The following is a 16,961-nucleotide window of genomic DNA, read 5'->3' as shown; positions in this document are numbered from 1 at the left end:
GAAGCCTGAATTAAGACTCACCAAACAGCCCCTTCCTGCTTCCCCCGGAATTAAAGCAGCAGCTCCCTGCCTCGTCTTCCATAGCTACTACTGCTCTCCCAGGACATGCATAGACACACAGAGCCACACCTGGTGTATTTTCTACAGATACCAGCAAAAACACCTTCTACCTTTGATCATGCTGATGTTGAACAGATTAGAAACCATTCATCCTTTAATGCATTATTTCCAGCCCTTTCCTGCCTTACCACCACTCCTTCAGGACATCTGGGCTTGAAATTGCCTCTCTGGACAGAAGGCCCACTGCCCTTCAGTCAGCCTCCCCTTCCTAGCCTCATAACTTATCCTTCCTCATCCACCTGAAATGGCCACCTTTTTCCCCTTCTGCCCACTGATTCCCCTCCTCCTAATTAATGCCATCTCAATCTAGATCTTTCACTCAAACCAGCATCCCCACCACCTCTGGAAAGTTTAAGTGTGTAGACATGAGGGTCTATTAGCTGTGGAGTCTCTCTCTCCCACAAGACTGGAGCTGGCATCGAGGCAGGAGGAATGCATTCAGTTTCTCTTAGGGCTCCCCAAGGCCAACATCTGGGCTGGGGACCTTGCATAAATGCTACTCTTCGGCTTGCTAAATAGCACCCATTTTGAGATGGAGGAATTTAGGGGTCAAAGTCTTACCTTGAATCTTCAAATCAAATTTTTTGCTCAGTAGGTTTACTCCTTTTGAATTATATACCTCTACCTTATACAGACCACTATCGTTTCTCATCAGAGTTTTAATTTTCAGAGTTCCATTTGTAAACAAGTCATATTTGGCCGTTGGCTCGTAAAGTGGCGTTTCTTTCCTTATTCGTGCAATCTTGTCTTTGTTTTTGTTCCAATATATATCCGCTACCATATCACTCCTTTGAAAACCAGGAATGTCGAGGTTGAGGTCATGATCCAGGGCACCCCAGATGACAGTGCTTTCAGGGTCTTCACCTACAAAAAGCAAGACAGTTGCTGAGGTGACTCGCTACCAAGGAAAAGCAGGGCTGTGAACTTTCTGACTTTTACGCTCAGTTCAGGGTCTCCAATGAAGCTTCTAACAGTGAGAGTGAATACTCTCACACCAACTTACCTTTGGTGGGAACAGTGAAAATCAGAAGGAAGCTGGCTAAGATTTCACATGCGAGGTTCATCTTTGGGGATCGTTTCCTTCCGTGATTCTGTGCTCTTCTTGCAAAAGGAACTCAAGTAACATCAGTGGAATCCACCCCCTGCGAGGGTAACCACGTGCCTCTCTTTTTTGCTTCTTTAAGTAGCATAGAAAACAGACGCGCGCACACACACACACACTCACACACAAGCATATACAATTCAGAAAGCCAACCTGGCTGATGTGCTTCTTTGCCAAAGCAGGTATATTTGTGTGTCTTCTTATCATGTTTTAATCCTCACAGCAGCTTTGGGTGGGTTTTATTATGCTCGTCAAAGAGAAGAGGAACTAGCGACTAAGCAAGCCACTCAGAATCACCCTTTAGTTAACAAGGAGCCAGATTCAACCTTACGGCCTGCCTTCTATGCCCTCTACTGCAGTATATATGAAAAATTATTACTATTGAAATAGATAAATTATTCCTATCAATCAATAAGACAAATGAAATTTGTTTTTTTTAATGAACAAAGAATACAAACAAGCAATTTATAGAAGAAATACATTGTAGAAAAAATGTCAATAAATGTATGGGAAGACATCTAATGCTACAGATATAGATATATGATATATATATGTCGTAAAACACCATCTTCACATTCAAATTGGCAAAGTTAGAAAAGACAGTGATTTACATTATTGATGGGAATGTCGGGAGAAGCAGGCACCTTCACATAATACTTGAGGGAGTATAAAGTATATTTCCCATGGGTGGGATTTGGCAGTTTCCACTAAACTTTAAAATATATATATATATATATATATATATATATATATTTTAACCTAGTAATTTTAACTTGAGAAATCTATACTTCAAAAATACTTGAATAAATGTGCAAAAATTCTGTCCAAGGATATTTGTTATAGCTTTTTTGGTAATAAAAATTTTCAAAAAACTAAAATTGTGGTGTATTCATATGATGAAATATTGGTTGAATTAAAATAGAATGAAGTAGCCCTAAGAGCATATTGTATTATATTATACTATAATAGTGTAGACATAGGAAGAAATCTGTAAAGACTCATGCTAAACTTTTCACAGCATGTCCCTTTCAGGACTTGGATTTGGAGGCGGCAAAAAGGAAACTTTCACTATTTTATCAACTTCAGTGAAGTTAGAAATTTTGATAACGAACACATTCATTCTGTAATAAAAAGTGTTTTTAATAAAGGGTGCTTAAGACACATCTGTTCCAAAGCATATGCAGATCCTGAGAAACAATCAGCCTCTAGCTCCCTTACCTGCAAGTGGCTCACCCGCTAGCCAGCTGCCAACCACAGCCCCCCAAGTCCTGGTCCAGACGACATGGTGCTGGCCGTGGTCTCCCTGCCCTGGCCTTTCTGATAATTTTCCTAAGCTCTCATGGGACAAATGGAGAGCACATGTCTGTTCTCTCTGAAATAGTAATCAATCCTGCTCCTCTCACATCTCATTTAATTCTTTTTTTTTTCCTTCAAACTTTAAATACTTTATTTTGTGTTGGGGTATAGCCAATTAACAATGTCATGTTAGTTTCAGGTGAATAGCAAAGGGAGTCAGCCATACATATACATGTATCCATTCTCCCCCAAACTCGCCTCCCATCCAGGTTGCCACATAACACTGAAATCTCATTTAATTCTGAATGTTGAAGGAGCATGACTTCAAGGACAGAAACTGAAAAAGAAAAGGATCGATAAAGCTATGTAAAATTTAAAACCTTTGTACATAAAAAGCCCTAAGAAACTTTAAAAGACAAAGCACTGAAAGGGGCAAATTATTTGCATGATATATAACAAAGGTTAATATCCTTGAAATTAAAATTTTCATTTAACTTTAGAAAGAAAAGATAGACACCTTGAAATTAAACTGGGTCAAGGTCATCAAAGGATAATTTACCAAAAAAGAAGCACAATTGAATAAACCTATGAAAATGGAGTTGACTTATTAATAAGCAAAGGAATGTAAATTTTAACATAGATGTATTTTCATCTTTTATTTAAAAATGAAAATATACAGTGTTGATGATGGTAAAAACAGACATTCTTGAATATGGACAGTAGAAACACAAGCAGGTGTAGAGTTTCTGGTGGACAATTTCTCAGCATGAATTAGAAGCATCAAAAATATTCATATTTTGACCTAGCAAGTCCACAAGAATGATTTTATCTTAGGGAAATAATGAAAGACTTATAAGACTTGGCTAAAATTTATACCTTGTAGAATTTTTTATAACTCAAAATTGCAGATGATTTAAATATTTGAAAGGAGGAAATCTGTTAAACAAATCATGATATGAACCAACTGAATATGGGGAGAAAAAGGTCACAATAAACAATATAATCCCATTTTTGTTTCTTTTTTTTTTCTTCCATTTTTGTTTCTTAAAAAGCGCGGTGTTGTTTGTGTATCAGTCACTAGGGTGTTGGTCTCTGAGTGCTGGGATAATGCCTATTGCTCTGTTGTTCTTGGTTGTTGCTGCTATTCTGACATTTCTAAAATTGAACATATATTGCTTTTCAATTGATCTCTTTTTCATTGTAAGTAGACCTTCTGCTTAGGCAAACAATCCCAGGACGGAAGATGGGTGCAGTTCCTGCCCTTGTGTGTGTGAGCCTCCGGGGAAAATCCGCCGATGACTCATTCCAAACTTTCCCTCTCCGTCCTCACTGCCCTCTGGGAGCTGTCTCTGGCTGTATCTTCACTGACTCTTATCTAAACTAATACTCCGGGGGACAGAGTCGAAGAGAGCAAGAAGCAGGTGAAGGGGTGGAAGATATTTTCAGCAATCCATCCCTGGCTAGCGAAATACCTTCGGTCCCTGCTCCCGCCGTCCCTGCGCTGTGTCAAGGGAAAGCTCTCGAGAGAGAATCAGATTCTGTTAACACTTTGGCACTTCACACCCAACCGAACGTCCTGAATTGTCAGATTTTAGAGCAGCAGGAAATTTCAGGAAGTGATCTGGTCTCCTCTCTGCATTTCAGTTGAGGGTCTTCGGTCCCTGGAGTTTCTAGGGTGTTCCTGTCCCCCTTGTCCGAGTCAGCAGCCTAATCCCCGGGCTCTGGGACACTCTCCGCCTCCTACTTCAGGGTCATCTTTGCCTCTCACCCTCCATGTGCCCCCTCAACTTAGGAGTCACTAAGTCCAGCTTTGCCTTCCTACTTAACATCCGCCTCTTCTCTTTGGTACCTCTGCTTATGCCCTCATTATACCTTCCCACAAGCTCAGGTGAGAATGTGAAACAGGAGGCAAGCAGGTAGCATTTTATACTAAAAACTGAGTATGTTGTGGCTTCAGTGCTGCTGAGAAAGGCCACATGTGTGAGTGTCTGCAGCCTGGTCCCGTTGACACTCGGCCTCACGTTAGCATTGCATCAGCACCAGTGCACAGCTATGCTCACTGCCAGGCAGCGACTGGGTGTTCTCTCAAAGGCGGCCTCGTGTAATCAGCCACCCACGTGTGTTCCAAGGTGGGAGACCTCCGTCTCTGAGCACCAAGTCCATTGCCAAGTGTTATTTCCTCTGGGGCAAAAACTTGAGTTTCCTTTTCCTTCTGTGTTTCCCACCCACACAGCAGACAGGAGAGAATCAGCCCACGGAAAAAGTTCCTGTGTGAAGTCTGGATGCCTGAAATGAGAGTCATTGAGACTGGAAGTCCCCCAGGGGGGTAAATTCCTCTGAGATAAGATGGAATACACATTTGTCACTAGCCATATAATCACGTGATTACAGAGAAGCGAGTTACGAGCCAAACCAAGCCGGCCCACGTGTACCAGTTACACAGATCTAGGCAGATGGGTCCTGCTTGCGAGCCTCAGTTTCCACGTTCTCAGGCTGACTATGAGTCAGATGAAGTGATGGGTGTCGGGCATCTAGGGCAGTGCCTGGCCCCTAGGAGACTCTCAACAAACATCAGCTTTCTTTCCTGTCTGCCATTACGCTCTGGATAAGGGGCCTACTTAAGAGAATAAGGGAAGGGACAACATCGAGACACTTTGCCTTCAGAAAAAAGTCAGGAAAGCTGGAGGCTTTCAGGGCTTCTGAACACTGTCCAGCAAAAAAGCAGGGGAATTAAGACTGATAAGACCTGGGAAACTATGATTTTTTAGGGCACACGTTACTTTTTATTTTTGTAGCCTTCTTCCCTGTATTTATTTCTCACGATTGCTTAGCTGGACCGCCAGCAAGGCCTGTGAACTTGTAAACTAAGAAGCAGTGAAACAGAGCCCTTCTCAGCTGCCTGGCTTGGGGACAAGAGCCCAGGTCACAAGAGGCTGGTGTTGGCTGAAGAACAGGGGAAAACACACTGAGGGCTAGCACTTGAGGAGAGCAGAAAGGAGACCCCAGCCTTCTGAGCCCTGAGAAGGGTCCACAGTGGTTGGAAGTCCATACAACTCTCCAACCAACAGCAAAACACAGGAAATGCTGGTGGCATGAAGAGTTGAATAGGGAAGGTGAAAGAAGTGGTGATGCGCTTGGATTCGAGCTGGAGACCCAGTTTAAAGACAGTTCTGACTTTGCCTGCTTGCTAGCTGTGTGCTCCTCACAGTCCCACTTTGAGCCTCAGTTTCAATGAGTCTGAAATGGCAAGGAGGGGGAGGGGCACTCATTCTGCTTGCTCAAGTTTGTTCAAAAGGTCGTGGTGAGGGCTAGATAAGGTAACCAATGAAAATCTTACATGTGATGGTGAGAGTGGCCATCAAAAACGTATGGGGATCTGTACCATTTTAGAGACGCAGACATAGAGAACAGATATGTGTGTGTGGAGGGTCGGGGAGTGGGACGGATTGGGATTGACAGTACATACACTGTGTGCGCAGTCACTTCAGTCGTATCCGACGCTTTGCGACGCTATGGACTGTAGTCCACCAGGCTCCTCTGTCCATGGGATTCTCCAGGCAAAAATACTGGACTGGATTGACATTTTCTCCTCCAGTGGATCTTTCCCACCCAAACTACCATGTGTAAAACAGGCGGGAAGCTGCTCTATAGCACAGGGAGCTCAGCTTGGTGATCCGTGGTGACCTAGATGGGTGGGATGGGGCGGTGGGAGGCAGGCTCAACAGGAAGGGGATATATATATATATACATACAGCTGATTTCGCTTCATTGTACAGCAGAAATGAACACAACATTGTAAGGCGATTATACCACCAATTAAAAAAAGAAACTTATGGGGAAATGATCAAAAGGAGGTTTCTGGGCTTATTTCAGGCACAGCCAGATCCCACTACAGAATTCAAGGCAGTCTCTTCAGAGTCAGGTGAGCTGAGCAGAAAAGAAAACTGTCACCAATCACAGCCCCAGGATCCAGCAGCTCCCGGGGCTGCTTTCTTTCAAAAGGATCCTGAGGCAAAGCTGCCTGCTGCTGCCACCCTCTGGTCACAACCTGAACTGCACCCTTGCTAATTTTACGGCTGAAGGTTAGAACACATTTGCATATGAACAGTATTTGCATAATGTTTTTGTTTACACTTTTCCCCTCTAAAAAATTATATTTTTTCATCCACACAATATCCTTGCACTCTAAGCATTTTCATAGATGAATAAACCAAAGCTTAAAGAATTTAAAGCTTCCTCGGCGAAGACTTAGCCAGGAGGTGACCCAGATTCTCTGATCCAAGAACTGTGTTCTTTCTGCCACTACTATAGTAGGTATCAGAGTCTGAGGATGGGGTTCTCCTGACATCTTCTCCTATCCCAACCCCTCCTCCATGGTCCCATTCTCCCGATACCCCTCTGTGTCTGAGGGTGCCCATGGGCAGGGATGGTGAAACTAGTAAAAGCGTGAGCAGGGCACATGGTGCCCCGGTCCTCCCAAGGATTTCAGATGGATGAAGGAGGTTAGACATGCATCCAGAGGTGAGACAGGCATCCATGGACCCCGGTACCCACGAGAAGTGCTACAGACAGGCTCAGGTGGAGTTCACCGGAGGGCAAAGCAGTTCCAGCTGGGAGAGGTGATGCCTGAGCTGACTGTTAAAAGGCTGCTGCTGCTGCTAAGTCGCTTCAGTCGTGTCCGACTCTGTGCGACCCCATAGACGGCGGCTGACCAGGCTCCGCCGTCCCTGGGATTCTCCAGGCAAGAACACTGGAGTGGGTTGCCATTTCCTTCTCCAGTGTGTGAAAGTGAAACGTGAAAGTGAAGTCGCTCAGTCGTGTCCGACTAGTAGCGACCCCGTGGACTGTAGCCCACCAGGCTCCTCCGTCCATGCAATTTTCTAGGCAAGAGCACTGGAGTGGCTTGCCATTGCCTTCTCCGGTTAAAAGGCTAACAGGGTGCAAGTTCATCAAGGGGTCAGCGAAGGACTTCCCAGGCTGAAGGCCCGGCGGGGAGACGGGCTTCGGTGCTAGGGGAGAAGCATTCCTGTTTGGCTGAGAAGAGGGCAGCGATGCTGGATGCGGAGGCTGGGCGAAGGATGAAATTCCTCCTACTGCGTAAGGCCATCTATGCTTCGTGCTTTCCACTTAGCTTGTGTAACCAATGTTTATTGTGGCAGCACGCAGTTTGTTTCTAGGGACAATAGCAAAACCAACACTTTGTCACATAGCTTTGGGTTTATTCAATGAATATTTATTGACTGCCTACTTTCCCTGTGCCACGTACACTCCCGGGTCCTGGGATGTACTCCCACCCAGCCACCCCTCAATGAACTTACATTCTACTGGAGACACAGACAATATACAACATAAATAAGCATTTAGATGGTGAAAATGAGGGAGAAAAATAAGGAATGAAGGGGGAGCGTGGGCTGGGTGGAGGGTTTGCACTCTTAGAGAGTGTGACCACAAATGTCTCACTGAGGAAATAGTGTTGGGTAAAGGCCTGAGGGAGTGAGGTGGGGGGAGCGGGGTGGGGGATGAGACTACAGCGTATTTGGGTGTTTGGGGAGAGGGGTGCAAATACAGACGTGTTGGGCTGGAGCAGCGGTGGGCAGGGGCAGGGGGTAGTGGGAGGACAAAAGGTCTAAGAGGCAGAGGTGAGACAGGTGGTAGGCAGTCATAGGAGGCTTTGTTCAGAGCAGGAGCAACTCCGTGCTGTCCGCCTTGAAGTCCCGTTCTTTCTGCAGAGTTAAAACAATGCGAAAGGAGCCTGTCCTTCAGTTTGACTCTATAGATTTGACAGGGGTGTGGGGAGGTGAGGCCACGGGGTCTAGGGACACACAACCAACCATCACAAACTTAGTGGCATAAAACAAACACCGTGCTGTTGTGATCCCAGAAGCTGTGGGCATGACTCTTCCTAAGCTGGCACGTCTGGAGCCTCCACTGGGAAGGGATGCTGGGGGAGCTGGGCCTGGGAAGAGGCAGGTCCAAAGGGCCTGAAGCCTGTCCTGGGAGGGGGCTGCAGCACTGTCGGTCAGAGGACCCCATGGCCCTTCCCGGGGCAGTGTGAGGGATTCCTTCTGAGAGCGAGGGGCCACTGGAGAGCCAGCACTCCAAGAGGAGTGGGCGCAAGGGCCTGGCCTCTTATGACCTAGCCGCAGGAGTCCCAGAACATCATTCCCACCACTCAGATGGCTGAAGGAGTAACAGAACTCAGATTTCAGGGGGGGGGGAGCCCCATGTCTTAATGGGAAGCATCTCAAAAAAAAAAATAGCAGCCTTGTAAAACCCCACCACAATGAAACTTAAGGCAGGTCAGAGCAGGAGAACTGTAGACATGAGCTTTGGGGTTTTGTTTTGTTAAATATTTATCTTTTTGGCTCTGCTGGGCTTTTGTTGCAGCAGTTGAGATCTTTAGTTGCTGCATATGAACTCAGAATTGTGGCATGTGGGATCTATTCATAGTTCCCCAACCAGGGATTGAACCCCCGCCACCTACATTGGGAGCACGGAGTCTTACCCACTGGACCACTGAAGAAGTCCCCACATGAGTTTTTAGTAAGGATGAAGACCCAAGTTATATTTAACACTGTGCTCTAGCAAAGAGGTCTACTGCCTGTGTGTCTCTGGGCCTTTAAAAGATCAAGCTCTGATGCACTTGGGAGTGTGTGATTCACAATAGCCAATATATGAAAACAAGCCAAGTGTCCATCAGCAGATGAATGGAAAAAGAAATTGTGGTATATGCATACAATGGAATATTTTTCATGCTTTACAAAGAAGGAGACCCTGCCATTTTGACAACATAGATAATAGACATTATGCTACAGAAGGACAAAGGCTGCCCGATTCCACTTGTGCGAGGTACCTAAAATAGTCAAACACATGGAAGCAGAGAACACCATGTGGCCACCAGGGGCTGAGGGAAGGGGTGATGGGCAGTCACGGTTCAGTGGGGTGACGTTCCGGTTACGTCGGATAAGTAAGGTCTGAAGATGTGCTGTGTCTACAACACAGCACCTGCAGTTCACAGTACGGGAGTGTGCCCCTTGGCATTGGTTAAGAGGGCAGATCTCACGTTGCGTTCTTTTCCCCCAGCTCTACTGAGAAGTACTTGACATATAACCGTGTATAAATTTAAGGTATACAACCCAATGATCTGATATGAGGGAATGCTGCAAAATAATTATCATAGTAAAGTTAGTCAACAGCTCCAGCACCTCACTTAATTATCTTTGTGTGTGTGTGTGTTTGCGCGTGTGTGTGGTAAGAATGTTGGAGACCTACTCTTAGCAGCTTTCATGTACATAATACAGTATTGTTAACTGTAGCCACCAAGCTGTATGTCAGATTCCCCAGAAAGTATTCCTTTTATGACTAGAAGTTTGTACACTAACATCTCTCCATTTTCCCTGCTTCCAGCTCCTGGCAACCACTCTTCTACTCTGAGTTTGACTTTTTCAGATTGCACATGTAAGTGAGCTCATACAGTATTTGTCTTTCTCTGAATTATCTCACTTAGCATAATGCCCTCAAGGCCCATCCATGTTGCTGCAAATGGCAGGATTTCCTCCTTCTTATGGCTGAATTACATATGTTCTGTAACAGCTCATCATTTAGGTTGCTTCCATGTCTTGGCTATGGTAAATAATGCTGCCATGTACTTAGTGTGCAGTTATCTCTTTGAGTTAGTGTTTTTATTTTCTTTGGAAATAAACCCAGAAGTGGGGATTGCTGGATCACATGGTAGTTCTATTTTTAATTTTCTGAGGACTCTCCATACTATTTTCCACAATGGCTATGCCATCATGTTAAGCGTTGTTATGACAGACAAACAAAGGGACACATGGGAACTTTGGGAGGTTTTGCTATGTCTGTTACCTAGATTGCAGTGTCTGTTACCGTGATCATGGCATCATGGATCTCTGCATATGTCCAAACTCTTCAAATTGTGTACATTAAATATGTGCAGTTCTTTGCATATCAATCATACGTCAATAAAACTGTTCAAAAGAAAAGAACAGTTCCCCAGGAAAGCGGTGGCTACGTCCCAGTCCGTCTCCACTGCGGGCTGTGTCTATAAACATACAGTTAGCCCTTCTCTCTCCACTGGGGATGGGGCAGTGTCGGGTGCCAAAACTGTGCCAAGTATGTATTAATAAACTCTGAACCATATTGGCAGCTTGGTGGTTTTCTGCAGCCTTTTGCAGCCTGGAAAACGTTTTCCGATTAGAAGCCCCTGCTGTTTTATCTATTACACGTGAAACCGAATAAGTCTCCACACGTCCACTGGGAGTTGGGGAGTAGCATCAGAGTGTGCAGCGAGGGGAAAGGAATTAAAAAGGGAGCTAATGCCATCCTTGGGGAGTAGCGGGCGGGGGGTGGGGGTAGGGGGATTGGGGACCGCTCCAGAGGAGAAGGGGCTGCGGAAGGATCTTTCGCCATGTGTTGCGACCACTCAAGCAGGAGCACGCGCCTGCTGTCCGCGCGCCCCACAACATATAAAAGGCAGCTGCACGGAATGTTACACATGGGCTGACTTACAGGGAGAAAAATTTTTATCTCACAAGGCAGATTTGATTTCCCGAGACCATATGCTTGCTTGTCTTTTTCCCGAAGAGCCCACGATCTCATGCGGGAAAAATTCAGTTTTATTGGCTCTCGGAGAAGAGGGAATTGGAAATGTTAGCTAAATAGAGACCGCATGGACCAGAATCTCTGAGCACTCCCCCGGGGCTGTGGAGGAGTGTCAGGCTATGAAACTGCAGATCGGAGGACAGAAATGCAAAACCGAGAAGAGCTGTGGCTGGGAGCAAGGCAGTGTGGGCTCTGGTCCCTGCTCTGTTGCTCACGACCTCCGAACCACGCTCTGCCTGTGATGTGGGGAGAGGACAGAATTTACCCCGTTTATGTTGCAAAACCAACGTTTAAGTGTTGCCTGAGGGGCACCATGTGCGACACTGACCTGGGACCTAACAGGGGTAGTTGCAGGCCAGATATTGTTATTATTAATATTTGAAGACAACTTAGAATCTGACCAAAGCTAAGGTATTTGTCCACTTTTAAAGCAACTGTTACTTGTACACTGTATTAGGACCCTCTGTCTACAAGTGGCATAAAGTCAAATGAAAATGACTTATTCATAATAGGGAAGTCATTAGTTCACTCATTCAGTCATCAATCAGTAAGTTGACAACACTTGGAGTCTCTGCTATTTGCCAGTTGCCTTTCTAAGAGTTGGGTTCAGTTCAGTTCAGTTCAGTCGCTCAGTCGTGTCCGACTCTCTGCAACCCCATGAATCACAGCACTCCAGGCCTCCCTGTCCATCACCAACTCCCGGAGTTCACCCAAACTCATGTCCATAGAGTCGGTGATGCCATCCATCCATCTCATTCTCTGTCGTCCCCTTCTCCTCCCGCCCCCAACCTTTCCCAGCATCAGAGTCTTTTCCAGTGAGTCAACTCGTCGCATGAGGTGGCCAAAGTATTGGAGTTTCAGCTTTAGCATCAGTCCCTCCAATGAACACCCAGGATTGATCTCCTCTAGAATGGACTGGTTGGATCTCCTTACAGTCCAAGGGACTCTCAAGAGTCTTCTCCAGCACCACAGTTCAAAAGCATCAATTCTTCGGTACACAGCAGCAAAATGAACAGCCCAAGTTTCTCATAGGATGTGCATGCTAATGAGATACAGATAATAAGAACCACAAATATATGTAGTTTTTCAGGAAGTGATGAGTGATATAAAGAAAAATCAAGCAAGGCAAGGGGATACAGAATGACAAGGAAATGCTACTTTAGGGAGGACTGGCCAGAGATGACCTAACTGGAACGGCAGCAGGTGAGCAGAGCTGTGATGGTAAGAGGGAGCAAACCGTGCAGAGGTCTGACAGGAAGAGTGTCCCAGGGAGCGGAAATAGCAGGTGCAAAGACCCTGTGGTGGGAGTCAAAGGCCAGTGAGCATGGAGTGGGCTGAGCTAGAGCAGGAGTGGGGGGAGATTAGGTCAGAGGGGAGCAGGTGGGTCAGGCAAGGCCTGTGAGTCAAGAAAAAGTTCTTGCAACTGAACAGAGAGCTTTTAGAGGGTTCTAAGCAGTGCAGTGGTATTATCTGACCTATGGTTTTAACAGGATCACTCAGGCTACCTTGTGGAGAATAGTGTGTGAGGGCTGGGAGTGGAGGCAGAGGTTCAGTGTGCAGGTGTTGCAGTGGCCTGAGCCTAAGGATTGGGAAGGGAGCAGCGGACATACAGGAGGGGCTGGATTATGGATGTATCTCAAAGGCAGTGCTGGTGGGATGTGTTTACAGCTTGGATGTAGGGTATAGGTTGCTGCAGGCTTCCCTGTTGGCTCAGTGGTAAAGAATCTGCCTGCTAAGCAGGAGACACAGGTTCGACCCCTGTGTCTGAAAGAAGGAAATGGCAACCCACTCCAGTATCCTTGCCTGAAGAATCCCATGGACAGAGGAGCCTGGTGGGCTAGTCTATAGGGTCACAAAAGAGTCAGACATGACTTAGTGGCTAAACAACAACCGTAGGTCTACAGTGGTCCAAAACAGTTGGATCCATGAGCTCAAATATTAAAACCAAGACTCGAAGCCTTTCTGTGTCTCTTGGTGCTGTTCTGTCCTGTGTTGGCCTCATTTTCAGGTGGGCTCTTGCCCATGCTGGTAAAGATGGCCACCAACCCCTATGGCCCATAAGCTTGCTCAGAAAAGTAAGGAAAATTTTGTTTCAGAGAATCTTCAATAGATGCCCTATCTGGCCTTGTTGGTTTGAACAGGGTCCTGGGTTCACATCAAGACAATGAGAATGACCAGGGAAGGGAATCACGTTGACTCGGTTAGGCTGAGCCACCAGCTCCCTTCCTAGAGCACTGGGTGGTGTTAGCTTCCCCTTGGTGCAGGGGGAGCTGCAGGTAAAGGACCAAAAATCAAGGGTGGCCACTGAGAGAAGGGGGCTCGGTGCGGTGTGGCTTCCACTATGAGCACTGCAACCAGGGAGACTTTAGCAAGGGCGTCTCGGCAAACAGGAAGAGGTATACAACAAAGATGCAGACTGGGGAACCATTACATGTGGAGGCTGAGGGAGAGGGGAGGCCAGAGATAATTCCAGAATAATTTAAGCAATGTGTTCATAGACATGAGGGCCATGGGATCCAAGTATGTTTACATTGCCAGGGGGTGAGATGATGAGATAGGTTTTGTCATCTGGGACACACACAAATGACTGACCACAAGCCAAGGCAGAACAAAGTAGATGCTCAATGAGAGCCATGAGCAAAACGCACCTGAGAAACTTAAAACTGAGGTGCCTGCAGTTCAGAAATGAGAGATGGACAACACTCAGGTAGACTTTTAGGTCAGGAATGATGTTTCACTGTCACTGATAAGAAGGGCTTAATTATCCACGGCCACTGGCCCTGCTAGGTGGGCAGCATCTTTTCAGTCATTAGCTTCCCCAGCAGTCCATGCCCCGAGCTGCTAATTGGTGGCCCATCTGACTGCACAGCTTCCGCTCCCGCTTTGCCCCAGGCATAGCTTTCTGTACTAGCCGCGAAACAGCCAGGGGAAGAACCACCAGCAGCTGAGGGGCAAGCAGCACTTTGGCTGCAGATGGGAAACTGGAGAAACCTGGGTGGGTTTCAGGGGAGAAACAGGTGCCAAGGAGGGGCCCATCCACAACTAAAGCCCAGGCCACCCAGCACTTCCAGAGGGGAAGCAAAATACAGTCAGTGCAACTTCCTCCAAAGACTGAGGAGAGAGTCACAGGGAAACCCACTCCCGTGTATGGAGAAAAAGAAGAGAATGAAACGAGAACACTCTGCATCAGTTAAAGCTTCCTGGGAAAAAGATAAGAGTGGCGAAAAATCAGAATTCGATCACACCAGCCAAAGCAATTAAGGAGAATAAGATGTGCTTTTTACAAATATCAGGGGAAAGGAGATTATGAAGGGGAAATAAGACTTAATAAATGCAGAGGACCATGAAATTAATGATGACCACAAACGACTGAAATACTCAATTCATTCTTTGTTAGCCTTTAACTAGGAAAACAAAGAGAAGAAACTGAGCAATTAAAAAGCAAGGACAAGTTGAGAAAGGAATGAAGTAGCTGCTGGCAGGGAGGAGGTGTCTAGCGCCATGGTCCTCAAACTTTGTTGGGATCCAACACCTAGGGTTCATGTGTCAGCCCCAGCCTGGCACGTGCATTGGGCTGGTGAGCGTGGTGCCTTCATTTTCCTGTGTCTAATGAACTGATGGAGCTGAGGAAAGGGAGAAGAGTGAGAGGTGGGAGGAGAGACTCCTAAGCTGAATTTGGAACCTTCGTAATGGCCCCAAACTAAGTTGCTGGTCTTCAGTGTGGCCGCTCCCCTTCCCGCCGACTCTTCCTACCCTGCTTCAGGTCTTCTGTCCTTCAGGGCTTCGTATCCAGTGTTTAGTGCACATTTCTTGGTGTATTCTCTGTGAAGAGCCCTCCCACAAGACTGGCCTGTTTCTGAGAATTGAGATGAAGTATGGAGAGGCTCAGGGGTAAAGAATCTGCCTTACCAACGAAGCAGACACAAGAGACACGGTTCAATCCCTGATCGGGAAGACCCCCTGGAGAAGGAAGTGGCAGCCCTCTCCAGTACTCGTGCTTGGAAAATCCCATGGACAGAGGAGCCTGAAGGGCTACACTACAGTCCACGGGGTCACAGAGAGTCCAACCCGACTGAGCAACTTAACAACAACATGAAGGTCAGGGTGGGCTGACCAAGCAAGAGTGACTTCTTTTTTGCTTAAGTGAGGAGATCAAGTTGGTTTCTATAACTTGCAACCAGAAATCCTAACTTACCCCGCCAACTTCTAGGACAGGTACTGGAGATAGAAGGGTATGACGTCAAGGGCACTGCTCTCAGAGAGTTTGTGGCCCCATAAGAGAGACATCACACATACCCAAATCCTTGGAATACTGTGTGATGGATGTAATCATGGTGGACATCTGGAGGCAGTGCCCGGTAAAGTTGTTGTAGCCACCTGTCCCGGGAAACAAACTCACTCAGAAGGACAATGCAGATAGTGAAGTGCAGTTTATTACACCGGCAGGCCAAAGGCAGAGTCTCCTCTAGCCAGGGACCCCGACCAGCCTTCGTGAAAATCTTTTATACCCCATGTGTAGTGTCTGAACCCACCACTCCAAATTCCTTGAGACTTACATAAACAAAGAAGGGTAAATACAATCCCAATAACCCCATCATTCATGTGTTATGTGCTCAAACAGTTAAACAATTAGCCAATAATCAATAAGCCTGAGGTTACACTCTGATAGGTACGGAAAAATTTATGGCCTGTCTGGAGGGGTCTTATCCTTCTGTAGTCATTTCCATAAGCACTAAACACAGAGTTCAGAGTCCATTGGAGAGGTGGCCGAGCATGGTCAGCATGAACAGGCCTAAGATGGAGTCCAGGCCCTATGAATTCCCTCTTCAAAGTCAGAGGTCCAACTCCACTCAGGTGGACCAGGGAAGGCTTCTAAAGCTTCCTGTGCTTGCTTCTGACAGAGGCCTGGGACGTTTGACACGTGGCAAAAAGAGTGCCCTTCAGACAGCAGCAACCCAAGTGCAAAGGACAAGAGGCACCACCAGCGCGTGGCAAAAGTCATTCCCTTTCGTTTCTAAATCTTTCCAACGTCCCCTTCCTCTGGCTGCCTCACATTCTCTTGCAGCGCAAGTATTTCTTGCTAGAGAGAGTCTTTTAGAAATAGATTAAACTTTTACCTAAACTCAAGCATTAGGACATTTCACCTCCCTTAACAGCATTACAAAAAGGGCTGAAGTGTGAGGTCAGGGCTTAACCAAACAATGGACTTCCTGACTTGGTGGTTACAGCGGTTTGGAGGGAGCTGGGCCGGGGGGAACCTCAAGGACTGGAGAGCACCTTGCTGATGACCACGTGCTGTGTCCAGATGGCCCTTAGGCCCCTGGAAGCACACAGCACTTCATACGCCTTCTTCTCCCCCTTCCTTTATTCAAGAGGTGCCAGCTGAGCACGCAGACGTGACTCTGCCCTCCCAGAGACCAGCGGCTCACAGGAGGCTCAGATCACCCCAGGAATGAAGGGACAGCTGCCAAGGGAAGATGCGCTGGAAAGGAGAGGCATGGGCATTGTGACCGTCGATCCAGGGTGGGAGGCCCAGGAGAATCAGGCAGGCCTCCCTGAGAAAGCTCCACTGACCTGGGACAGGAAGGGCAGGTGCCCTACCTAGGCCGAGCAGGTGGGAATGAAGAAGGAAACAGAACAGGCTCATGCTTCAGCCCTTTTTGTAATGCGGCTGCTGCTGCTGCGCTAAGTTGCTTCTGTCATGTTCAACTCTGTGCGACACCATAGATGGCAGCCCACCAGGCTCCCCCATCCCTGGGATTCTCCAGGCAAGAACACTGGAGTGGGTTGCCATTTCCTCCTCCAATGCATGAAAGTGAAA

The 16,961-nt window shown here is 46.8% G+C and overlaps 1 protein-coding gene and 1 long non-coding RNA gene across 2 annotated transcripts in view; one reads left to right on the top strand and one right to left on the bottom strand.

Annotated features, from left to right (window-relative positions):
* CD2 (CD2 molecule) overlaps positions 1–1,279 on the bottom strand; it is a 13,941-nt gene extending 12,662 nt beyond the window's left edge. Inside the window, exons 1-2 of the mRNA XM_055403647.2 lie at positions 1,124–1,279; positions 682–984 (exon numbers count right to left, since the gene is read on the bottom strand). Coding sequence (XP_055259622.2) covers positions 682–984; positions 1,124–1,184 — 364 coding nt within the window. The 5' untranslated portion in view covers positions 1,185–1,279. The remainder of the gene's footprint in view (positions 1–681; positions 985–1,123) is intronic.
* The window catches only part of LOC148778101 (uncharacterized), an 18,446-nt gene extending 1,485 nt beyond the window's left edge, over positions 1–16,961 (top strand). The window contains exons 2-3 of the long non-coding RNA XR_016037266.1: positions 9,926–9,976; positions 16,514–16,961. This is a non-coding gene — a long non-coding RNA (uncharacterized LOC148778101). The remainder of the gene's footprint in view (positions 1–9,925; positions 9,977–16,513) is intronic.

The sequence above is a fragment of the Moschus berezovskii genome, chromosome 4, assembly GCF_049115385.1.
Source record: "Moschus berezovskii isolate FMDL1 chromosome 4, NW_MosBer_1.0, whole genome shotgun sequence".
Taxonomy (NCBI): Eukaryota; Metazoa; Chordata; class Mammalia; order Artiodactyla; family Moschidae; genus Moschus; species Moschus berezovskii.
This window is presented reverse-complemented; position numbering and strand designations above follow the sequence as displayed.